The following is a 26434-nucleotide window of genomic DNA, read 5'->3' on the forward strand; positions in this document are numbered from 1 at the left end:
GGGGTGGGAGAGAAGAAAGGACTGCTTTAATGGGTAGTTTCAGTTTTACAAAATGAAAAAGTTCTGGAAACCAGTCGCACAGCAGAGAGTGACTAGACAAACACTTCTAAACCGTACACTCAGGACAAACTGTGTTGCATGCTATAATTATACTGGAGAGCCAGCGAGAGCACTAGCTTCTAGTAAGCTGCCCCTATAGGCCAGATCTCACTGATACAGGCCTATAAAAGTAAGTAATGTTTGCCATTGTCTCCCAGACTTAAAGGTGATTCTCAAAATGCATATTTGTTTTTGAATTCTTAATTAGCTCTATAACAAAGTCAGGGATGGTGGCACATGCCTATAATTCCAGCACTTGGGAGGTAGAGGCTAGAGGATCAGAAGTCAAGGCCAGCTTCATCTGAGGCCAGCCTGAGCTATTTGGGATACTGACTAAAAAAAAGAAAACAGAAAAATAACAGAAGGGAAAAAGAAAGAGATGGGGGTGGGAATGTTCAATGTACAATATATACTTGTATGAAAAAATTCTTGTGTAACACATTACCATATACAACAAAAATTTAAAATTAGTAAGTAATAGAAATAAAAAGGCCAGGCCAGCCCTCCTGCTACCAAAGCAGTTTATCTGTGAGCTTTACAGCTCTGCTTGCTGTCCACTACATTAAGGAAAGAAAAGGTAGAACTGGCAGAACTCTACACATCTGCTCAATAGGAGCAGCCCCTTCCTCTTAGCCAGCCTCAACCCTGTTCATCTGCTGTCTTACTGTGTATAGGGCTTCAGGGAGCCAGGGCATCCTCAGGCCCCTCTAACATTCTCCCTTCCTTCCACACACAACTCACAAGGCTCTTCTGAACCCCAGCTATGTGATCCTGTAGCATATAGTATACTGTCTGTCCTTCCTCCAAAACAAGTGGTGGCTCACATCAGGAGTCACCTGTGGCATGAGATACTGGGTGAGAGCCTCTGCTCAACAGTGTGGTGGTCGGTTCTCTCTGTGCTGCTTAGGTGGGCCCTTGAAAATTCACTTCAGCCAGTCAAGGGCCTCCAAGGATTCTGTGCTGCTGTTGTCACTGTCTAAGTACCTATCTGTCAGTGCATGAGAGGCTCAGAGGAGACCACCTGCAGACAACCTCAACAACCACCACGGTGACAAGTAATGGCAGTGTGCCTTCAACTGGAGTCCATGCCTCATCGGCTCCTTAGCAACTCAGGCCTTTTTGTCAGCAAAGTAAGCTCAAGCAAACATGTCTATGATCGTATAGTCTTTACAAAAATTGTAGGTAAATGTATAAAATAAGTAAAAATGTGCATCTCTACTATATGAACAGTGAGTTACCATTTATGGTGGCAGCTAAAGAACAAAACCAAACTATTTCTCAACGGGCGGTGGGGCTCAGAAGCAGCAAGCACACTTACTTAGTATGCCCAACAAACATACCCTCTAAATTCACAACACAGCCTTAAAGCATCTTTACAGGGACAGTCACCTACCCCATCTGCCATGAGAAAGTGGACACCCTTGCGATCTGTGTTGTCCAGGACAAAATTCCGAAATGCATTGATGTTTTCCGGACGGGTAATATCTCCATCCCCATCGACCCCGCCCTCACCTGATGGGACACAAGAACCCTGTCAGTTTGCCTGCTGTCTGAAGCTCTCAGAGAACCCCGCCCTCACCTAACAGGACACAGGAACCCTGTGAGTCTGCCTGCTGCTGGGAGCTGAGCCAGGAGCCCTCAGAGAGAGTGAGCACAGACACCAAGTAAGCTCCAAGACCCAGGACCCATCCTGCCTATGGACACAGACTGGCAAGAATGACGCCCTGCTCTCAAAAGCCAGGGTTCAAAGGGAACTGACCAGCCAAGAGACATCAATTGAAGCACAGGATCTTCCTTTTTAAAGCATTTATGCTAAAAAAAAAACAGTATTAGCCAGGCATAAAGGTTCATGTCTACAGGTATTCAGGAGGCTGAAAGCAGGACGACCCATAAATTTAAATCTGGGATACACAGGAAGTTTTTGGTTGGCCTGGAACACAAAGTAAGACCCCTTCTCTAAACATCAAAAAATCCAAGCTGAGCATGGTGGTTTACACCTTTAATCCTAGCACTTGGGAGGCTGAAGCATTTAGATCTCTGTGAGTTGATGCTAGCCAGATCTACATAGTTAGTTCCAAGCCAGCCAGGGCTATATAGGAAGACCCTGTCTCCAAAACAAACAACAACAACAACACAAACAAAAACAGAAAAAAATCAAGACAAAAACACTCAACATCAACCTCCAGTAAGGACTGTCAGTAAAGAGTTTAGATTTGCTGACAGATCCTAGTCTACTTGTCAGGGCAGGGAGACTGCCGCAGCTACTGAGCTGTTGGCTAGCAAGTGTAGGTCACACAACCCACAGGGGCTGAGGTGTGTTTGTTAATAACCCTGCTACTTTTTGTCTAGGAATCAGGCAGTTTCATTATCCCCCATCACCACACAAAAACCACAATCCTGCAAGGAGGAATTAATATGGCTTTGATGGGAGTTTGCCTAGAGGAATACAGGCCTGTGTGTTTGTTTGTTTGTTTTTAAAAAAGACACTTCAAAGGGCCCCAAGACCCTCATGCCAGCAACAGTGAATCCCAGCTAATAGACTAGGAAGAGCACAGGTAGCAACAGCTTTGGCCTCAAGTCCCCACACAGCAGCCACTCTCCTAGTCCCTGCCCTGGTCAATGTCCCTACCATAGTACGGCTCGAAGAGCTCACTGGAGGCTGAGTAGAAGTCCTCTAGTTTGAAGTCATTAGGGCCCTTCAGAGTCATCCCAAAGCCTTTTGCATGCCACTTCTTCCTCCACAGCACATACTCTGAGAAACCACCTGGGCCTGCGCAGACATCCGCAAAGTACAGAAGGTCAATGTCCCGGTCCTTCACCAGTGGCTTCTGAAAGAGAAATGGAAGACAAGGACACAGGGATAACAGATGGCTCAGTAAGGAAAAGAAAGGAGAACTCAGGGAAGAGGAGGCAAAAAAACCCAGCCTACTGGCAAGTATGATCCAGAGCTCCCACCAGGCCCTCCACACCCAGTATTTTTTTCCTCAGTCATCAGTATCCTCTGGAGCCCCCTCACCCAAAATATCCTGAACACTTTTCTCATAACCAGGCCAACTCAGACGCCCAGTGAAAGCATCTCTGTGCCTATCATAATGGCATTTTCATGTCCCAGGTTATTTCCTCACCACACTCTGCCTTTCTTGTGTCCTAGTAAGCACACCATTGCCAACAGAAACACCAAGACACAAAGCAATCTGCCCACAGCAGTTGGAACAAAGCTAGGTCCAGAAGCCTGACCATTAGACTGTTCTCCTGAGGAAAAACACTGCCCACCTCCCAGCTTCAAGGACCTGCCTTCCTACACCATAGCCTCGATCTTCTCTCCCTGGGTGCTTCTCCAATTTTGTCCTTCAATTATCTTTACTTTGGAATAAGTTTAGAGTTAGATAAAAGTTACCAATATAATGCAGTCAGCACAGTAGGGATGTGGCAGTCTTAAGTTTAAGCACTGTCAACACTGAACAAAAAGAAAACAATGTTTCTCAGCACTGGGGCCTTAGCCTGAAGCTCCAGTCCCTCTAGCCAAAGGGAAACAGGAAACTCAAAGACTCAAGAGTACCTGGCCTCCATAAGGTGCCTACCTATGATCGCATCTTGTGATTTCAAAATCAGTGGCTTCTGGAGCACAGTAGTGCTCATATACCATCCAGCACTTGGGAGGCTGATACAGGAGTGAGTTCAAAGCTAGTCTCGGTTACGTAGCAAGACCTTGTCCCAAAATAAGAACAAGGGGCCTTGATAAGCCCTGTCCAGAATTCTGCTCCTAGAAGAACAGCTGGTTCTTAGCTCTGCCATTTCCTCACTGTGCAGTCAAGGACAAGCACACATCTGAAGCTATTAAGCTCAATTGCTCAACTGAAATTGGGATGAATGTAGGTATTTCTTAAGGCTGCTGTAGAATTAAATAATCCAACCTATGGCAAAGGTCTTTCTAAAACTATAATCATCACAAATACAAGACGGCATTATATTCAACTAGATCAACTTCCTTGGAGTCAAACATTTTTCTCTCAAGTGCAGTACTGCACACAAACTGGGCACTGTTGATGCTGCCTCATTTCCATTATCAAGGCCAAAAGGTAAATATCCACACTGACTTTTTCTTCTCTCACACTTTACAGACAAGCTTTTCTTACCTAAATAACATCCTCAGGCACAAAACGCCCTCATATGATGTAATACCTCAAGGATCTAAATCTAGCTCCCAGTTTCTTTTTCTTCCCCTAGTCCCTTTTTTCCTTCTCCCATAATCTGTAGCACCAGAGACCAATTATGAAACCTCAGAATTCCTCTTCTCTCCTTCTCCACACCACCCCAAGCTTCCATTTTTCTGACACATAGGCCTAACCCAAACATCTCTAAGACCACAGCATGCCTATGCTTCTAGTCACTCCCACCTCTGGGGGCAGCTGGTCCCTGAAAACACACCAGGCCTGTTAGGCTTAGCTTTCACTCAGGTCCTCAGGGAAAATGGAGATAAGGAAGTATGTACTACGGCTAGAGAGAAACTACTTTTTATTGTGGAGTGCAAAGACATATCTCTGACAGGGCCATTCTTCCTGACCACTAACAATCAATTCAGGTCAAGAAGCTCCTTGAAGCTTTCCAAACACACCGCATTTCCCTATGTAACAAACATCCACCTTCGATCTAAATGGTACAATTCTGGTGCCTACTTCATTCTCATGACAGCAAAAGACAATAAGCAGATAGCGGCTGCTGAGGGCAGACACATTCAACAGCCCAGATGATGCTGTGACTTCCCCTCAGCTTAACAGAGCTCCTCTGCTGGGAACCACCTTTAGAGGAAATCACTGGAAGCTCAGAAAATTAAATCAACATTGCATCAACCTAATTTTCTAAAGATGCTAATTCCAAGAGCCTTTTCTACTGCTGGCTGGCCCTGGAACATGGGGATGGGCCCGGGGAGAGGAGATGAGTGAAGGCTGGAGGGTCTACATATCAGCTTTACCAGCATGGAACAAGTAGTAAGGCAGGTGGAACTGAAACATCAAAGACCTTAGAAGTAAGTTCCTCTAGCCAATGGGTAATGGGGTGGGAGTCTAGTAGAATGAGGGTATGTGAAGTAGGAACAGGTCTGAGGATGCTGGCTCCTGGCCCTGTCACTGTGAAGAAAACCAACCTTCTAGGAGTGGGTAAAAACGTTTTGACCCCAAAGGGAATTCTAGAATGAAATTTCCTTTTATGCGTTCTCTATCGTTACGGAGGGCCAGTGTTCAGAGAAATGAGATGTAGCAGAGCAGAAAATCATTTTGCTCTACCGTTTCTAGAGAAAGGCCAAAGTCTCATAATTATGATCCCACACAGAAAGAGAAAATGACCCTGCTGAAATCACAGATCTTTAGAGCCTGCATACTGGGACACTCCTGGGACCAGGGAGCACTGAAGGACTCTATCTGGGGAATGCAGAGCAAAACACATCACTGCCACAGAGCAGAAACGCATTTGCACTGAACAAATGGCAATCTGTGAGCTACTGAAGCTTTAGTCCACTCAGCACCACAAAATCTCACCCCTTGAGAGTCCAGGGGATTTGTGAACATACGATCAAACACAAAATCCATGTTAGCCATCTTCATCGCTGCCCTGTAACAAAGCAAGATGGAAAAGCACGGGTCAGTCCCAGGAGTACAGAAAGCTGAGGCTCAGATGAAAGGTGGAGAGGTAGAAGAGGAAGGGAGGGTGTCCAGCACACCTGTTAAGGAAGAAGACTCCTCGGATCATCTCATAGGGATTGGCTCTGGTACGAGCTCGCCTCATCTCCTCCCCATCCAGGATGTCAAACACACTCTGCCAAAAGAGAAGAAGACTCTACAGCAAACATCACATCAAGCCCTCTTGGGCAGGACCAAGGTTTGAAGACTCACTGTCCTCTGAGGAACTGGGTTCCTGCTGCATCTCGGCTCTGTGAACTATCCAATTGTATGACCCTGACAAGTTGCTCAATCACTGACGCTCAACTACCCTGCCGGTAAAGAGGTAAAACCCCCCAATGAATCAGGTGCCCAGCTGTGGTTAAAGGGTTAAAAGCACCTCTGCTACACAGAAAGTAGCAAATATTTCTCACAGCAAATGTTTCCCCGTATCACCATGACCTTCCAGAGATTTAAGTTCTGGCACTCAGGATCCCTTGATTGCAACTCTAAATTGAAAAACAAGCTAGGTGGTGGTGACACACACCTTTAATTCCAGCACTTGGGAGGCAGAGGCAGGCAGATCTCAGAATTCAAGGTCTAAAGAGTAAGTCCCAGGACAGTCAGGGATACACAGAGAAACCCTGTCTCAAAAAACAAAATAAACAAATAAGCTCAAAAACAAATCAAGACCAGGGTCTCCTAAGGATATCTACCCCCACCACACACACACAGTATGGGATGGGGATGGGGAGCATCCTCCCTTCCTTCTAACTCTCCCCTCATTACACCTGAGACAGAGTCACCTTATGGATATATTCCCAACCCTATCGGCCAAAAATAAGAGCTTTGTGAGGTAGCCATCATTCTTTTCAAGCCAACATCCTCCTCAAAGAACCCAGGTGTGTGCTTTCTGGCCTGCAATCAGGCCAGAAGGTGTAAGGGGAAGCTAACATGTGCCCGCCCATGTGTTACAACACTCTGACTTCATTTAACACTCACAACCACCCAGAGAAGTACCTTCTACAACTTTACAGAAGATAAACTCAGAGGCACCTAAGCTACTAGCCCATGGTCACACAGAAGAATATTGTAGAAATGAGGTTCAAATACTGATTTGTTTGATGCTAAAAGGTGATTGTAAACTTTCACTTCACCAGGCCCATTGGGTATTAGCAGGATCTGACACACTCACTCATAGGTTAAGTGAGTGCTTTGGTGACCACGTAGACAACACAACAGAAAAATACCATCTTGAACATATGCATCACATATATTCCCATCTCCAGGAAAAACCTAAATGGCACACTCCCACCAACAACTAGCAAAGCCCCATTCACCTTACCCACAGGCCTCACCTGTCCCAGCCCAGCCTTACCTTACATTTCAGCACACTGTGAAGCAGTTCTTCCCCACAGAACTCTGTTTCATCTTCAATAACCATCTTTCTCTACAGGGAGAAGAAAGTCATAAACATTGACCAAGTGTGACTATTTACTGGGAGAGTGAGGAGATTAGGGTTCTGAGTGCTCAGAGCAAGAAGGGGCTTAAGTCTCTGCCAAGAAACATCAATCCCTGAGGAGCACAGAGAGACAATTCCAAATCCCTCTGGCAGTGTTCCAGATGGCTGTGAGATGAAGCAGTGTGCTCGGAGCTCTGGGTAGAAGACCATATGGTCACAGCACGCACAAATGCTGAGGCTGGAAAGAGCACACAGGAAGGAGACACACAAGCTGTCTGCCCCTAGAGCAGAAGGACAGGGCTCCCCATATGACAAACCCGTCCTTCATCCAGGAAGCCTCCACTCTGAGATGGGCAGAAATGCCTGATACTGGACATTGACTTGATAACTTTACAGAAAACAAGGGCCCAATTAGCACTAGCCCTTGTAGAATGTCATGTCCAGCCCAGCCAAGTGTTGCCACCTCAAAAACAGCTTTTCCTTAATGGCGTGTTTGTGTGTGTATTATGTATATACAGGCCCATCTATGCTGTGGCATGCATGGAGCGTTAAGAAGACAATCTCAGGAATTGGTTCTCTGCAGGCAGTCGTGTGTTGGATCACATCAGGCCTGAATACAGATGCCTCTACTCACTGAGCCATCTCGCTGCCTAGTGTCAAATTTTATACTTCTCAAAATCACTGAGGGAGCTGAGGGTATATATCCAGTAAAGAGTGCTTGTCTAGCGTTTTAACTCAATCCCTAACATTCAAAAAACCAACAAAACCCCCAAGAGTTATGTTTGAGTTTATTAAAAGCAGTCAAAACTGAGATTCTTAAATATGTCTTACTTACTTCAAAAGAATAACATGCTAAATTGTTTTATTTAAAACAGCCTTATTTTCAAAACAAAGTTTAATAAGTAGTTGTAGTTTCCACTTCTGGAAATTTCTCTAGTGTGTGGCTTAGTAAGAAGGAGCTGTGGTCCCTGAACTCGCTTTGGCATTGCAGTCAGCTGCTCAGTGCAGGTACTGGCCTCAGGAAAACCCACAGACATATGGGGAAAATCAGAGTGAAAAGAACAAGACCTCGGTGTCATGAAGGCAGCTTTGACTTTGTGGAGCTCCTGAAGACACCCTACTTCTAGAGAACACACTGGAGTGGTAATCAATCACCTCATTCTCAGTGTCACCTTTGCTGACAATGCCCTTGTCCCTCTGAAGACAGCAATGGTATCCTTTCACCTACCCGAACAGAGCCCAGCACTGGCCAAACAGTTCACTGACACATAACAGGCTACTCCAAGGGCGGCCAGCCCCAAAGAGGGTAGAAATGACTGTTTTTTCTGTGTTTCAAATTTTACTCTACATCTCCTGTGACATGGCTTCCACGTTTTTCTAAAACTGCAGTAAGCACACACTAGATTCAAAGGAAAGAAAAGGCTGGGTATATTCCCATGAAATCCTACCTTTCCCACAACCATCCAGTCACTCATCTCCCGAGAGTCAGGAATTTCGGTGGTACATTCTGGAAACCACGACACCTGCTCACAGGCACTGGGCTACAAACAAAAAAGGGTGAAGTCAGATGAGACAGGCCTTTAGGATTCTGCCCCAACTCACCAGTCCTTCTCCGGAACAATTCAGAGCGTTTCAGACAGGCTAAGAAGGATCTAGATAGGTGATGCTAAATGCAGGTAGTCAGACATAAGAAATGAAAGCTAGAATTTTGAAGTTCAGTTTCTGAAGGACAACTCCAACTCTCTGTGAATCCTTCAGAAAATTTCTGGATCTCCAATGTTTCTTTCATTTATTACAGTATTATCTGATGAATACCTATTGTAGGCACTCAAACACCAGAATGAAATAAAATATGTCTTTGACCTAAGGCATTTAGTAAGAGAAGAGGACAGAGGCTGGAGAGATGGCTCAGAGGTTAAGAGCACTGGCTGTTCTTCCAGAGGTCATGAGTTCAACTCCCAGCAACCAAATGGTGGCTCCCAACCATCTGTAATGAGATCTGGCGCCCTCTTCTGGCATGTAGGCAGAACACTGTATACATAATAAATAATAAACTTTAAAAAAAAAGTGCTATAATCAGTCTGGCACATAGTTTAGTCTGGCCATATCTTTAGACTTTGCATGAATGAAAAATAAACTTAAGTCATTGAACATTGAAAGAGAGAGAGAATGAGGACAGAGAATTACCTAGGCAGTGTCACATAAATACAATTCTCTGAGGTATGACTTAATAGCACTTAGCCTCACCTCCTAATGCCAACGCCCCCAATGTTGTTCACAAAATAAACCAGAAACCAGTAAACAGTCACTCCTAGCACTGACTCTAGGAGAGCAGAGGTTCATCTCTAATGTCTGCTTCCTCTTAACTTTTCAAACCCCAGACAGGGTTTCTCTGTAGCTTTGGTGCCTGTCCATTCTGCAGACCAAGCTGACCTTGAACTCAGAGATCCACTTGCCTCTGCCTCCCAAGTGCTGGGATTAATAAAGGCATGCCTGCCCAGCTCAAGTACTTTTCTGAACAGACTGAACTAGGGTTCTTACCTATCATACACTAGCACCACTTACAGAGCTTTCAAAGAGTAATATGTTTTAGAGCAGACAGTTGAGGTTGGTCTAATATGGGAACTGAACATATTAAGTCTGCAATAATTGTACAGTGAATCCAAGGCTAAGTGCCATTGGGCTAGAAAAATGTGGATTCTAAAACCTATCTAGGTGGTCAACCCGAGTGTAGCTGAACAGACTGCTTCCCAAGCAAAGATTCACCATTGCAAACTGAAGCAATGTGATTAAAGGGTAATGTTACATGCTCTGAGAGGCGTAAAATGGGATCACAATGCAAGGTCTCAAGGGCAAGCCAACCACCATCAAGATAGCAAAGTAAAAAGAAAAATCACAGAAGCCTTTGTGCATGAATCTGGCAATGAGTTATGGTTTCTTCTCCCATTCAAATCCCGACTTTAAGCACAAATGTATACTATAAGCCGTATACAACCACAAAAACCTTACATACACACTGGACAATCATTTGTTGAATAAAAGCAGAATTAATCTCCCCATGGAAGCCTGGACATTAAGACTACCCAAGGGAGAGATTTGCCTGAGATGTAAAACCTTGAACTTTACACATATGAGCTCCAGGAGCCTCTGAGCACTTTCCCGCTGTGGCCACCCAGCCCCATCCACTTTAAAGTGGCTACCAACTGGCTGTGCAGCCAGCCCTCCTTACCAGGTAGCTTCTGTCTGAGAAAAATTAATTATGGCCACTGGTAACGGCTACAGTTTCACTAGAAAAAAAGGATTTTTAAAATAACCTATCTTCTTAAGAGAGATTTTTACATTCAACTTTCATACTTCAGATTGAACAGGGAATTCAAGTCCTGCCCCAGTGAAAGGACCAGAACCTCTATCTATTCGTTTCCACACAAGTGAGGACAAGGAGCCAATGCATGCATACAGTAACAATGACAGCAGTTCCCCAGCGCTCACAGCCACACCTGCCCATCTACTGCCACTATGCAGATGGTCAGACAATGGTGCTGCTTCCCTGAACCTCAACTCTGTAATGCTAATATCTCAGATTATTATCATCACTATTTTCGGGCACTTTTATTATACCTACTTCAAATCGTTTGAAAATAAAATAAACAAAACTTCAACACTATGCATGGGAACAAATTTTAAAAGCCTCTTTTCGGCCTGGAGATATAGCACTTTCTGGTATGTGTGAGAATTGGCTTGCAAAGGAACTAGAACTTGCTCTGTAGACCATGATGGCCTTAAACTCACAGAGATCCACCTGCCTCTGCCTCCTGAGTGCTGGGATTAAAGGCGTGTACCACCACAGCCAGCTCACAGCCTACATTCTTATAGAACTGAATGCAAAAAAAGTTTCTCTATCTTACAACAAATACAATCAAGTAAAAAGTACAACAGGAGAAGTGTAAACAAGCAAACACATGTACAACCTGGATAACAAAACCTGTGAAGATGGAAGAATGTCAGAGGCTGGTAATCCATCCTGAACTGAGGAGTAATGGGGGCCCATTCGCCTGTTGGACCCTCCTAGCAGAGAGAGAACTCCCTATCCTGTGAAGTTTAACAATCTACTAGGAATATTCCACTTAGCTATTAAAAGTTCCTTGTGGGGCTAGAGAGATGGCGCAGCGGTTAAGAGCTTTGCCTGCTCTTCCAAAGGTCCTGAGTTCAATTCCAGCAACCATGGTGGCTCACAACCATCTGTAATGAGATTTGGTGCCCTCTTCTGGCCTGCAGGGATACATGCAGGCAGACACTGTATACATGAATAAATAAATAAATCTTAAAAAAAAGTTCTTTGTGTGGCCAAAGAGCCGTCTTAGTTCTAGAAAACAACAGAAACAAAGTCTTATCTCTGAATACAGCCTCAGTGTTGTCCTTTCTGTCTTAGTTAGGGTTTCTCTTGTGCTGTCATCAAACACCATGACCAAAAAGCAGTTTAGAAAAGAAAGGATTTCCCTACATTTTCCCTTCAGTCCACCACTGAAGGAAGTCAGGGCAGGAACTAAAACATGACAGGAACCTGGAGGCAGGAGCTAAAGCAGAGGTCACTGGAGGGGAGCTGCTTACTGGCTTGTTCATTATGGCTTGCTCAGCCTGCTTTCTTTTTTTGTTTTTTCTCTGTGTAGTCCTAGCTATCTTGGAACTCACTCTGTACTTAATAGTACTTAACAGACTCAGAGATCCTCCTGCTTCTGCCTCCTGGATGCTGGAAGTAAAGGTGCGCACTCTTATAATACCCAGGACCACCAGCCTGGGGTGGTACTGCCCACAGTGAGCTGGACCCTCCCACATCAATTAGCTATCAAGAAAATGTATCACAGGCTTGCCCAATCTGGAGGGGGCAGTTTCTCAATTGAGGTTCTCTCTTCTAAAATGAATGTAGCTTGTGTCAAGTTGACATAAATCTAGCTAGCACACACTCCATGTAAGATGCTAACATTGAACCCCTCTAACCACTCTGCTCAAACTGCTTCCCCAGGGTTCTAATTTGCTAAAATATGGTTTCAGAGAGCCACCCATTCAAAAACATCAACAGCTTTCCTGTTTCCTGCACCTTCACCAGCTTACCTCTGGCTCATCCCGCCAATCCACATTCAGTTCCCGATCAAAACCCTGCAGTGTCAGACCCAAACCACGTCGGCCTTTCTGATTGGAGGTCTCCACAATGTCCTTCCGACCCTGGCTGTATTTACCTAATCCTTCCCCTTCCCTGAAGCCCATCTTGGCCTGAAAAAGGAACAAAACACAATTAATTCAGTCAACAGACATTTACTTAATCCCTATCACAGATCATACACTGTGATAAACCCTGAGAAAGGCCTAAAGTTTGTCTTTTAGCCTGACGACGAAAAGAAGCATAAATAACTCACTGTGGGTCAGCAGCTATCCACTCTGCAGGTGATGTCTAGGACAACCTGACACTGGATTCATAAGAGGGGACTGTAGAGCCGTGATCAGCACTGAGAATACTTAATGACTCTCCCTGGACATTTGCACAGCTCTCCCTTTCAGCTACTTTGTCATATTAAGGGGAAATGAAATCCAGGATAGAGCTAATGAAGAGAACCTAATTTAGGATACAGCAGCTTCAAGCAGCAGCTTCTACCCAGGAGTGTGGGCTTGCAGGAGCCTATTCAGTTAGAGTAACCTGAAAGTTTGCTTCACGTAGAACAGAGGAGGAGGACACTTTAATGTCCTGGCACAGAAACACCTTTTTGAATGTCCTGTTTATAACCTCCAGAGTTACTAGACAAAGGTAAGACCTCAAAGAGAAGGGATCCAAATCCTACAGATTCTTACCCAATCAAGGAACCCTGCCACTGTCGCTTACAGACTGGGCAGATCCTGTATAACAGCCACAAGCCCGTTCCCTGGGTCAGGGGCTAAATCATGAGCATCCCCATCTCCACTGACCAAAGCTCACAGGCTTCAACAGCATTCTGACCTCTGACTTCAGCAGGCGCACATCTCATTCTTAAACTAATCTGACAAAATTCTGGAACCAACTTTGACACTGGTGAGGCTGAACAGAAGACAAACTTTGTACAGCCACTACATTTCAACAAGGAAATTGAGTAGGTTTCCCCTTTTCTTTGCTACCTGTAAGTGTATGTGAAAGCTAGGGAGGACAGCGGGGCCTTCTATGGAAAGAGCCCATGCTACTTGCATTTATTTTCAGCACCAACAGGAAGTGAGTTCTTTCTTTCCGGAGTATTCACTAGAGCAAAAAAGCAAGAACATCCTCAACTGTGACACGTCCATGTCTAGGGAAGCATACCCACACATGCGTGTGACAGGCATGAATTAATGTGGGTACTAAACTGTGATCCAGTTCTGGGCAAGACAGGAGACACTGACACTTTTCATGAGTGATTCCAACATGACAGACACAAGTATTGAGAGAAGGCTATACTTTCTCTACTGAATTCCCAACAGCCAGAAAGTAGAGGAAAAATACTCACAACCTAGCCTATGCCAATTATGCCACAGCCCAAATCCTACATATACTTGCTCTCTTTCTCTCACCCTCCTGGGCAACTGTAGAAATCCATTCTAAACAGTGACATACCATAAGCTTCTGGGAAACACTATTATACATGGAATAGCGAGAAGATGTTCCCTCCACAAGGGAATCTGCTTTGAAGTCATCCTTGAAAGTCTCCGCACATGGTTGCTTCCCCTCAGTCTCACTGTCAGATCCACTAAGGCTTGTGGTAGATGCTGGAAGAGAGAGGGAGAACTATTAGGTGAGTCCATAACACAAAACGGCCTTTATACATCCACATTCCACTTAGTCTGCTTATGTCCACTATGTGTCCTGCATTGAATGGCACTCGTGCAATGACCCAGGTTCAAATCTCTACTCTTTCCAGATGTATAATCTTGGATAAATCACCAAAGGTCCTATTTGTCACAGATTACTTGACAAAGTTCCAGCATTTCGACTTTTTGGATGACAATTCTCATTGTTAATGATTTTCAGTATTAAGCGTTTCCTGTGGGCTTTAATGGAGGCTGAGGATGTATACAATGGTAGCTTCTTGAATTCTTTGAAAAACAAAATAATTCTTTGGAAAAAAATCCCCCCCCCCCTATGGAATCATATAGCATAACTCTGCCTACTCCCACACAAGCTAACACCAGGCTGCTAGAAAATTTAGATAAGTAACATGCTTGATAAGTAAGGTACATTTTGATAATTAAAATTTATAAATTCTGCTGGGCATCCCAGCACCCTGGGAGGTAGAGGCAGGCAGATCTTTGTGAGTTAGTTCAAGGTCTGCATGGTCTACAAGAGCTAGTTCCAGGACAGCTAGGGCTGTTACACAGAGAAACTGACTCAAAAAAAAAAAAAAGATTTAAATTTCTAAGGTCTACTCAGGTTCACAATAATATCTGTCTAGCTTTGTTTTTGCTCACTTTAAGGATTAGATATTTGGAAAACTAAGTCTAAGTCATATAAAAAACTGCACATTCTATAATGAGGTATCTGGTTCCCCAAGAAAATCCTTTTCCCAAAGTGCCTCTGGGGTCTGAAGAAAATTCCTGCTTGCCAAAAGGGAGTCATTCTCATCTCTGACAAGAGGAACTTGTGACCCATCCATTAACAATGACTGGTGCCTATTAGCTTATCAAGGTCAATGCTAGTTTCCTCAACCTGAGATCAAAAGCCACACCCCAGCTCACATTCACCCATTTTCTCATTTAATCCTTTGTGCAATTATAGAGTATATAAAAGGTGTCGCCTTTTTCAATAATCGGGCAGCCATCTCGATTCACTCTCCGACTGTGTTATTCTCCTCGTTGGGACCTTAACCCCATGGGAGCTGGAGTTCCGCACTTACTGGTATGTAACAAGCAGAAACTCAAACACAATCATTTTCCTACCTCACCTTTCAGTTTTATCCACTATCAAACTGAGACGGCCATGCCTCACAGGGATGCTTAAAAACTAAAATAATATATGAGGAAGCACACTATCAACTGTAAACAGTGAAGATGTTTTTTTTTTCTGCTACTATTCAGTATTTAACAACTATTTCTTTAAAAAATTTATCTTCTTATTTGTTTGTGTAAGTTACTGGGGAGTGGATCTGAGTGGAGATCAGAGAACAACCTGAAGGAGTTGGTTTTTTCCTTCTACGAAGTGGGTTCTGGAGACTAAATTCAAGTTCTCAGACTCAGTAGCAAGCACCTTTCCCTGTTGAGCCGTCTTTCCAGCCCAAATTTCTAAATACTGATTGCTTAACCTCCTAGTTAGTTCTCCTTGCATTCACAGTCCTTTATACTTGCAGGTAAAAGAGTAGGTCTCCACTGAAGCTGTCTAGAGGAAGAGAAAAAGAAGAAAGAGAAAGAGGGAAGTTGTGCGATATTTAACTATGCAAAGATGCTACTTTTGTTTATGCTGTGGAATACTACTTCACTTGTGTAAAGATGTGTTACATTTGTTTCTGCTGCCTTTGTTAATGATGTAAATATGTGTTAATTTGTTTGTGCTGCATTTGTTTATTTGTGTAAAGATGTGTTACATTTGTTTCTGCTGCCTTTGTTAACGATGTAAAGATGTATTACATTTGTTTGTGCTGCATTTGTTTAATTATGTAAAGATATGTTGCATTTGTTTCGCCTTGCCTGCCTAAGGCACCTGATTGGTCTAATAAAAAAAAGCACACTTTTAATCTCAGCACTCAAGAGGCAGAGGTAGGAGGATCTCTGGGAGTTCGAGGCCAACCTAGTCTACAAGAGCTAGTTCCAGGACAGGAACCCTGTCTCAGGAAACAAAACAAAACAAAACAAAAGCTGAAAGGCCAACAGCAAGGCAGGAGGGACAGGTGGGACTAGCAGGCAGAGAGAATAGAAGAGAGAAGGGAAGCTGGGCAGTGGTGGCACACGCCGTTAATCCCAGCACTTGGGAGGCAGAGGCAGGTGGATCTCTGGGAGTTCGAGGTCAGCCTGGTCTACAAGAAAGAGCTAGCTCCAGGACAGGCTCCAAAGCTACAGAGAAACACTGTCTTGGAAAAAAAAGAGAGAGAAGGGAGAAAAGAAGGAGAGAACAAGGGAGGATGAGAAGGACACACCTGGGACCAGAAGCCAGGCAGCCACCAGACAGACAGACATGAGAAGCAGTGAAACAGACATACAAAAGGAAAGAAAGGTAAAAAGCTCTGAGGCTAAGTGTGAATAAAGAGAATCTGGTTAAGTGATAAGAGCTAATAAGAAACGAGCCTAAAGCTGAGCATTCATAACTAACAGTAAGTATCTAGTCATGATTTGGGAGCTGGTTGGTAGTCCACTGCAGGGAATGGGAGAGACAGGAATTGGAGAAGGAAAAAAAAAGAAAGGAAGGCTAGGGGTGAAAACAAAAACTCCATCAGGACCACCAACTGAGCAGACAGCAGAAGAGTAAATTCTACAGGAGAGGCTGAAGCCTGAGCCATCCTCTCCGCTGTCCACCAACTTTGTCAAAGGACTCCACATAAGATCTAACTCAGCAGCAAACAGAAAGGATGGGCTACCTGTCCTTTCATCAGGCTGGGATGCTTTTCAGTCTGGGCATTCACATTTACTGTTCTGTGCTTTATAAATCTATTGACTTGAAGGCTACTTCTTCCAAACTAATTTTATTCAGGTCATGTTCTATTGTGATAAACACCATAACCAAAAACAACTTAGGGGGAAAAGATTTATTTCATCTTAAAGCTTATTATTCTTCAGAGAAGTCATGGCAGGAACTGAAGCAGAGACCAGGGAAGAGAGCTTGTAACAGGAAGGGAAGGCTTGTTTGGGTTTCTGTCCTGCCCGGTTCCCACCTGCCAGAAAATCCAAAGAAAATCACACTGAGATTTCTATAAGTTATAAAGCTGATTGGCCCATTAAGTCAGGCTACTTATTAGCTAACTCTCACACCTTGATTAACCCATTTTTCTGATCTATTTTAGCCATATGGCTCAGTACCTTTTTCAGCTGGCAGATCACATCCTGCTGCTTCGGTGGTCTGGGTGGGAGTGGGAGGAATCAACTTCCTCCTCCCCAGAATTCTCCTGCTCTCCTTGCATCATTTCCACTTCCTGTCTGGTTTTCCCACCTACACCTCCTGCCTGGCCAATCAGCGTTTTACTTAAAACATGATTGACAGAATACAGACAATTTTCCTGCACCAAGAGCTACTTGCTAACTCTCTCTCCACGGAGTGCTCAGCCTGCTTTCTTATACAACCAAGGGCCACCTGCCCAGGAATGCCACCATCAGTAGGTCGGACCCTGCTTCATCAATCATTGATCAAGACAATGCCCTACAGGTGAATGCAATGGAGCATTTCCTCAGTTGAGAGTCCTTCTTTCCAGATGACCCTAGCTTACATCAAGCTGACAAAAACTTAGCTAACACAACTGTCCACGTGTCAACTTGACACACAAACACATCACTATTCAACTATAATCTTTCTTTTCTCATTTGTCCCTAAAATGTCATGTTAATATTAGTATCACAATATAAAACATAATTTAAAAAAATTCTTACACTTTAAAAGTTCAGTCTCTTAAAAATACCCAAGTCTTGTGTTCAGGGGGTATCACTGGGAAGCCTACTCTTTTCTGAAGGGAATGGAGAAGATAAGGACTGGGAGGAGTGCAACTGTAGCCTCCTGTAAATCAAAATAAATTATGTACTTTTTATTCCAAGAGGGAAGAACCAAGGCCCAGTCACAAGCAAAACCAAAATTCAACAATGTAAAAAAGTTCAGCTTGGGGCTCAGCGGTTAAGAACCCTGGCTGCTCTTCCAGAGGTCCTGAGTTCAATTCCCAGCAACTACATGGTGGCTCACAGCCATCTACAATGAGATCTGGAGCCTTCTTCTGGCGTGCAGGCATACATGGAGGCAGAATATTGTATACAAAATAAAAAAATAAATCTTTTAAAGAAAAGAAAAAGTTCAGCTTGATGTCTGGGACTCACTTACAACCCTCTAGGTTCCAAAGGGCTATGCAGTCTGTTTCTCCAGCTGTCACTCACAGCACATGCAGCTTGTCTCACAGGCTCAGGGCCGCTGCACTCCACAGCCTTGCTGTCCTCAGTGGTCACTCACATTGTACTGGTGTCTCCAATGGCCTCTCCTAGCCTCTCAAAAGTGCCAAGCTGCTTTCTGTGACCCTTTATTCCCTTAAAACTAGTACTAAGTGAGATAATCTCACACATTACCAAAGCCAGAATGAACAGTAGTCTCAGTCGCCTCTTGACCATAGCTTCTGCGTGCTAACCCTGAAGAAAAAACTCCCAGAAGTCTTCACCTCAACGATGCTGGTCCTTTGTTAGTCTTAATTGATTTCCCAGCTCCAGTTAATCAGCAGTAATTGTCCCAAGTAAAGCAAAGGTTTCACCTTAGTGGTATTGACCACTTCTTAATCAGTTACATCTAACCAGAATTTCAGATTCTTGATTTGAATTTCACATGAATAACCAATGACTCCATAGTCTTAAAGGGCTCTCAGACTTTCCTCTGAAACCAGGCCTCCATCATCTGCACTACTCTGAGCATTATTTTCCAAGTTCTCACAACCATTCAATAAGCTCAACACTCAACAGTTTTTCCAGCCCAAATTTTCAAATTCCTTCTACAATCCTCCCCCTGACCGTGTAACACCACGGTCAGGTCAATTACAACAACATCCCATGAACATGGTATCAAGCTCTGCCTTAGAATTTCTAACTGTGAGGAAACACCATGACCAAAAGCAACTTGGGGAGAATGGGTTTATGTCATCTTAGAGCTTACTGCCTTTCATTAAGGGAAGGAGTCAGGGCAGGAACCAGAGCAGAGACCACCAAAGAGCATGAGGAAAGAGCCAAGACTTAAAGCCGACTTGCTGACTTGCTCAGCTTTTTTATATAACCCAAGATGACCTGCCAGGACAACAAAGCCCACAGTGGCCTGGGTCCTACCACATCAATCATTAATCAAGAAAATGCAATGCAGGCTTGCCTACAGGCCAATGTGATGGAGGCATCTTTCAACTGAGGTTCTTTCTTTCCAGACGGCTTAAGTTGACAAGAGAAGGCAGCCAGCACAAGAGGTTTCTGAGACAAATCCACCTGAATATGGAAACACTCTCAGAACTTCGGACAAGAATTTCTATACATTTCCACTAAAAATGGTACAAACAGCAGTAAACTAAGAGGAAAACAGAACAGGAAATAAGGATGGTGATGTCCAATCTGATGCCAAGGTTTAAAAAGTTGGGCAATCCTAGCACTCAGGAGACAGTAGGTGGATCTCCGTGTTCAAGGTGGGCCTGGTCTACAAAGTTCCAGAACAGTCAGAGCTATACAGAGAAACCTTGTTATGGGGGAGGGGGGAACGGGCTAGAGAGATGGCTCAGTGGTTAAGAGCACTGTCTGCTCTTCCAGAGGTCCTGAATTCAATTCCCAGCAACCACATGGTGGCTCACAACCATCTGTAATGAGATCTGGTGCCCTCCTCTGGTGTGTGGGCATACATGAAGAAGGGAGGATGTTGTATAAATAATAAATAAATAAATCTTAAAAACAACAACAACAACAATAAAGAGGTTAGACAGTGAGCCACACATAATGATGCTCACCTTTGATCCCAAGGTTTAAGAAGTTGGGCAATCCTAGCACTCAAGAGGCAGAGGCAGAGGCCTGCGGATCTCTGAGTTCAAGGTCAGCCTAGTCAACATACAGTTTTCCAGGATAGCCAGGGATACATGGTAAGACGCTGTCTCAAACACTAAATAAAAGAAGTTGGACAGTGCTCAGCAGTGCACATGTCTTAGTAGTAACATGGGGAGGGCAAGGACAGGAGGATTCCTGAAGTTTATTAGTCAACCAGCAGCTACTCTAACTGAATCAATGAGCACTCTAGGTTCAGTGAGAGATTCTGTCTCAAAACAAGGAGGAAAGTAACTGAAGAAGAAATCACCCAGTCTAGCTTTGTGGCACGTGTGCGCGTGCACACACACAGACACACCAAGAGTTTCTTGCAAGGATCCAAGAACTAAAAACACTTGCTGTATGTATTGAAACAGATCACCAAGACTGTCAAAAAATAATAGAAGGTGGAGTTGAGGCCCACTCCACAAGAGGAATTCACATCCGGTGCTATAAACCCAATCAAATTCCACAGCTGCGGCGGTCACAAGCCCTAGTGGGGAAGCTGCGGCTGGTCTGCTAAAGAAACAAGATGGCTTCTTTCTGAGTAACTGTTTATGCCCGTAGAGCAACACTGCTGTCAGCTTCGGGCAGACAAGCTTCTCTCTGCAGTGAGTAGTGCTAATGGCAGAGGCCCAGAACTGGTCAAAGTGAAAATAAGGGATTCTTTAGCCACGGGGCTAGAGAGACGGCCCAGTAGTTAAGAGCATACATTGCTCTTCCAGAGAACCAGAATTAGGTTCCCAGCACCCACAAAGAGCAGCCCACGATTTCCTGTAACTTCAACTCCAAGAGACCCAACACCTCCTAGATTCAGAAGGAATCTGCACTCACATGCACATACCCACACAGAGAATCATTTTTTAATCTTTTAAAATAATTTAAATGTCCAACTAAAAATAGGAAAGCTCTGTCATTCCTTCCAAGAACAGATCAGGAAAAAAGGGGCGGAAAGGATGTAAGAGCCGGAAGGAGGGAGAGGTGCAGAGCTCTCGCTTCGGGCTAAGACAGCTGCTGCACTCTTGAACTACAGCAGTGATTACCTGCACAAGACGGGGTCCATCAGCATCTGTCATAGGAGGTGGGTTGTTCTTGGGCCCCTCCCCAAGGATGTATACATGGCCAACGGTTGATGGGGGAGGGAGAGACACTTCTTCAGTGGTATGGCCACTGGTAAGGTGCCCACAACTCCTGTAAACAAACCCTCACCCATGAGCATGTAATCAATCCTAAGGAGACACACTGGGGGTGTCTGTCTATTTTTGTCACTGAGTCTCTCCATAAAAGTAGAAGGGAGCTGGCTAGTCGGGATCAGGCAAAGAGGTTAGAGAGTCATGGGGGTGAATGTGTGAATATGATTAAAACGCATTATTACATTATATTATTACATTATTACATTATATACATGTATGAAACTACCATAACAAAATTTATTATAAATACATGCTTTAAAAAAAGAATAAGCACTTAATAATGGAGAGAGGGCTCAGAGGTTAAGAGCTCTTGCAGCTCTTGAGCAGACCCAGATTCAATTCCCAACACAAACATGGCAGCTCTTTCCCATCTTTAATTCCAGTTCCAGGAGATTTGGCACCCTCTTCTGACCACCATGTGCACCAGGCACAGATATGGTATATATACATATATGTAGGCAAAACTCATACACATAAAAAACTTTTTTTTTGGTTTTTCAAGACAGGGTTTCTCTGTAGGTTTGTAGCCTGTCCTGGAACTAGCTCTTGTAGACCAGGCTAGCCTTGAACTCACAGAAATCTACCTGCCTCTGCTTCCCAAGTGCTGGGATTAAAGGCCTGCACTACCACCACCTGGCAAATCAAATCTTTTTAAAATTTAAATAATAATAACCACTGGGCTATATAATTCTGTGTAGCGCTCTTAACCAGCATACATGATGTCCTAGTAGCAAAAATAATTAACATGAAGATCAGGATAATATGTATTAATACAGCGTCCTGACTCTTGGGTAGAAAATATAATGATGCATTTTAATTTCTTGTACTTGCATTGTAATTGAGATTTGAAAGCTAAGATACATAAAAACAATGAAACTGATGACCCTGAAAGTGCGATGCACACACACAGGGACTGGGGCCTGGAAACAGAATAGAAAATGACTGTGTGGGACAAACCTGATCTAGTTGTCTATCACAAAGAGCAGAATGAAACAGCTCGGGTTTTGTTTCAAGATTTCTATCTAAAGAAAAAGGTTTGTCCCACACAGTCATTTTCTGTGAATGTGGCTGGCCCGGAGCCTTTCTGAAAAGCCATTGACAATGACACTGACACTTGTTTCCTCTGCATATACTGGATTTTTGGGATCCAGTCTGTTTGGATACTCACCTTCCTGGACCTGGAAGGAGGGGGGAGGAACTTGAACTTCCCACAGGGCTGGAAGCCCTGACTGCTCTTAGGGATGGAGAGGGAGGAGGAGGGGGAGGGGGGAAGTGGGAGGGTGTTGGGAGGAGGGGCGGAAATGGAAACTTTTATAATTTAATAAACTTTGAAAAAAAAAAGATTTCTATCTTTAAATCATGTGTATGTGTGGGCGCATATGCACATGTGAGGACAGGTGAGTGGGCGCATGTGCACATGTGAGGACAGGTGTGTGGGCATGTGTGCACATGTGAGGACAGGTGTGTGGGTGCATATGCACATGTGAGGACAGGTGTGTGGGCGTGTGTGCACATGTGAGGACAGGTGTGTGGGTGCATGTGCACATGTGAGGACAGGTGTGTGGGTGCATAAGCACATGTGAGGACAGGTGTGTGGGTGCATATGCACATGTGAGGGCAGGTGTATGGGCGTATGTGCACATGTTGAGGACAGGTGCTCTCAGAGTCCAGAAGAGGTGTCAGATTCCAAGGAGCAACAGGCATAGGCCTTTGTGAGCCAACTGACAGGTGTAGGGCACTCAGCAATCTCTGCAGCCCTTTTCTTACACTTTTTTTGTTGTTGTTTTTTGGTTTGTTGAGACAGGGTTTCTCTGTAGCTTTGGACTCTGTTCTGGAACTAGCTCTTGTAGACCAGGCTGGCCTCGAACTCACAGAGATCCGCCTGCCTCTGCCTCCCAAGTGCTGGGATTAAAGGCGTGCACCACCACCACCACATGGCTAAATTAAATTTCTTTATGATAATTTTTTTTTTTACATTATTTGTTGTGTGATGGTGGTTTTAGTAGGGGGTTATGTGATGGCATGCTGGTGGGAATGCGAGCTGGTACAACCCCTTTGGATGTCAGTGTGGCAATTTCTCAGAAAATTAGGAAACAACCTTCCTCAAGATCCAGTAATACCACTTTTGGGTATATATCCAAAGGATGCTCAATTGTGCCACAAGGACATGTGCTCAACTATATTCATAGCAGCTTTGTTTGTCAAAGCCAGAACCTGGAAACAACCTAAATGCCCCTCGATCGAAGAATGAATAAAAAAAAATGTGGTACATTTATGCAATGGAGTACTACACAGCAGAAAAAAATAACGACAGCTTGAATTTTGCAGGAAAATGGATGGAGCTAGAAAACATTATTTTGAGTGAGGTAACCCAGACACAGAAAGACAATTATCACATGTACTCACTCATAGGTGGTTTTTAAACATAAAGCAATGAAAGTCAGCCTACAAATCACAATCCCAGAGAACTTAGACAACAATGAGGACACTAATAGAGACTTACATAGATCTAATCTACATGGGAAGTAGAAAAGTAGAAAAAGACAACATCTCCTGAGTAAATTGGGAGCATGGGACCTTGGGAGAGGATTAAAGGGGAGGGGAGAGGCATTGAGGGGAGCAGAGAAAAATGTAGAGCTCAATAAATATCAATTAACACAAGAAAAAGAAAAAAGCTGGGCAGTGGTGGTGGCACATGCCTTTAATTACAGCACTTGGGAGGCAGAGGCAGGAGGATCACTGTGAGTTTGAGGCCAGCCTGGTCTACAATGTGAGTTCCAGGAAAGTCAGAGCTGTTACACAGAGAAACCCTGCCTTGAAAAAGAACACAAAACAAAACAAACAAAAAACAACAAAAGGCCCATTGCTTGTCTAGGTCAGACAGCTCCTTTGGTTCAGAACCTGTTCTTGATAGGCCCAATACTAAGTAAAATAGGACACTTTTTATGGAAAAATAACTGTCAGAGAACTTGAAATTTAACAGGTAAGATAAATGTGCATTTTAAAGAATAAAAAATTCTGCAAAAAAAAAAAAGAAAGAAAAGAAAAAGGCCAGTAAATGTGTGGAACAACAACAACAACAACAACAACAAAAACCCACTCGAAACATACTCAAAATTGTGTTTTCTAAACCAGAGGGAATTTTAGTTTAAGAGCATGAAATCTGCCCCTTCCTATTAAGATGGCTGCCCAATTTTCTTAATAAGTATCTCACTTATATCCATCAATGTAGCACACGTCACAGTGGCAGAGAGTGCTACTCAAGAGGAAAGGACAGAACATTAACAATAAGTAACCATGGAAACAGAGAGGTGAGGCGGTATTTATTTTCTGTTTTGTACTCTGCTGCGAAAACTGGGGGTGGGAGGGACACACCACGCAGCTATAAAGAATCACCACTCCAAGCTTTGAGAAGAGATTGGTTTCTTTCCAGAGAAATCAGGCAGCAGCTCTGCGAGGCAAGGCCTTCTGACGGCTCAAGACGCTTCCCAGGCTGCAATCTGTCACCTCCCATGTGGAGGAGAGAGAGCTCTGCAGCAGAGTCCACACGCTAAGGAATGGTGCTCCAAAGTGCAGATTCTCTTTCTAAGGTGCCTCCATTCCTTTAACCGGAACTGCTCAGTAGTAAAGGGCCGGGCTGAGAATGTGCCCTGATGGTTCTCCTGGGAAATCTGTTGATTCAGGCTTAGAAGCTGTAGACATGCACAGGCCTACCCTGAGAGCATCTTTTGAAAGGGGGTTGTGCATGCTCCAGCTCAGGAGCCAGGAGGATCCTTCAGGATCCAGTAGTGTGGTGTGGCACACATCCCACAGCCAGATGTTCAGGGTTCTCACCACCTTTAGAACAGTAAGACGAGTATGCCAAGGTTAAAAATGAAAGTGATAACCCAAAGAGAGGCAGCTCCAACCAATCCTAGCCAAGGTGAGAAGCACACAGATACAGAATAAAATATGAATTTTAATGAGCACCACATCCTACCTATCAAGTGCTAGGGAATACACTCATTCTTGCTTAAAGATGCCATTTCTCCTTCATGTCAAACAAAAAGTAACTCATTAAGCAATTTAAACAGAAACTGATAAAGAGAGTTTTTGATTAAGGCCATGAATCTGGACTGATAGGAAAGCAATCGTGTTCCAGGGCAAAAGCCTATTGAGGGAAGAATTAAACCTGGTCGGGGGAAAGCAGCTTTTCATGTGCTGCTGGTTGGTCTGCCACTTCCAAACCAACCAGCTACAAGAGGATCCTGAGCCCCACACTACATGCACACCTTTAAAAAAAAAAAATTCCTGGGATCTAGACCAATTTTCCTGTTAGAAGCAACTAAAAAGAACAAGATGCTGCCAACTACCTCTCTTACTTCAAGAAGGTTATCTGACTCTGAGCTTCTAAGAGTTTATTTACACTTGAAAATGCTTTCAAATTCCTCTAGAACACCTGGAAGATACTGATGCCAAGATGCCCATGATAATATCCCTTTCTTCTTTTCCTCGGCTAAATGTCAAGCTGCTGAGTTGGCAATGATCTACCTGAGAAAAATGTCAAACAAACAAACTGATTAAATAGATCTGCTAATGAATCATCACATTGATCCAGCAAAGGAAGAAAACACAAGGTCCAGACAGGAATAGTCAGTACTATTTTTCTATTTTGATTGTCCCCAAAGGGCATTTCTCAATTATCTAGCTGAACTATATGTGCAGGCAGAGAAACGTGAGTAGATGGAAACATCCCTGTTGTAATTCAACAGCCTGAAGAGGAGAGCCTTACATGCAACTCAGGAGACAGCAAGCTTGGCAGAGCACTGTCCTGGAGACGCCTAAGAGGAGCTGATACAGAACACAGTCCGAAAGACGGAGGAGGGATGGGCAAAGGAAAGACGCCAGGAGTTTCATATTCTTAGAAAGATGACACCATGACCTTTTCTCAGTCCTCTCTAGAAACTATGGACTAAGTACTTTGCTCCACTGCCAGGCATGCAAGAGAGCAGGAACCACGGAGCAGTCAGGCTGATCTTGTCCTGTCACTGTCACTGTGAGGCTGTTCTCTCCTTATAGTAAATGAACCTGGAAATATGTAGCTATGCTGGTTTGCCTCTGCCTTGTTTTCTACAACTGAAAAAACAACCAACTGGTCTACTGTCAGACACACATGAAGCTGGCCAGTCCCAATCTCCACTCTCCACACTCGGCAGCAATAGTCAGGCCTGAGTCATGAAGCTACTTCCGGAAAAGGTTAAAGCTATTTTGTAAAATTAAGGGTGTATGCCAGGCCAGTAATTGTTATATGGTTTGTTTGTTTGTTTGTTTTTACTCTT

General features: G+C 44.0%; 1 protein-coding gene across 1 annotated transcript in view; it reads right to left on the bottom strand.

Annotated features, from left to right (window-relative positions):
* The window catches only part of Cmtr1 (cap methyltransferase 1), a 46566-nt gene that overhangs the window by 14415 nt on the left and 5717 nt on the right, over positions 1-26434 (bottom strand). Inside the window, exons 3-10 of the mRNA XM_048451268.3 lie at positions 13826-13977; positions 12325-12483; positions 8664-8756; positions 7132-7203; positions 5816-5910; positions 5634-5706; positions 2729-2927; positions 1493-1611 (exon numbers count right to left, since the gene is read on the bottom strand). Of these exons, the coding sequence (XP_048307225.3) occupies positions 1493-1611; positions 2729-2927; positions 5634-5706; positions 5816-5910; positions 7132-7203; positions 8664-8756; positions 12325-12483; positions 13826-13977 (962 nt within the window). The remainder of the gene's footprint in view (positions 1-1492; positions 1612-2728; positions 2928-5633; positions 5707-5815; positions 5911-7131; positions 7204-8663; positions 8757-12324; positions 12484-13825; positions 13978-26434) is intronic.

Source organism: Myodes glareolus, chromosome 18, assembly GCF_982192425.1.
Source record: "Myodes glareolus chromosome 18, mMyoGla1.1, whole genome shotgun sequence".
In the NCBI taxonomy this organism is placed as follows: domain Eukaryota; kingdom Metazoa; phylum Chordata; class Mammalia; order Rodentia; family Cricetidae; genus Myodes; species Myodes glareolus.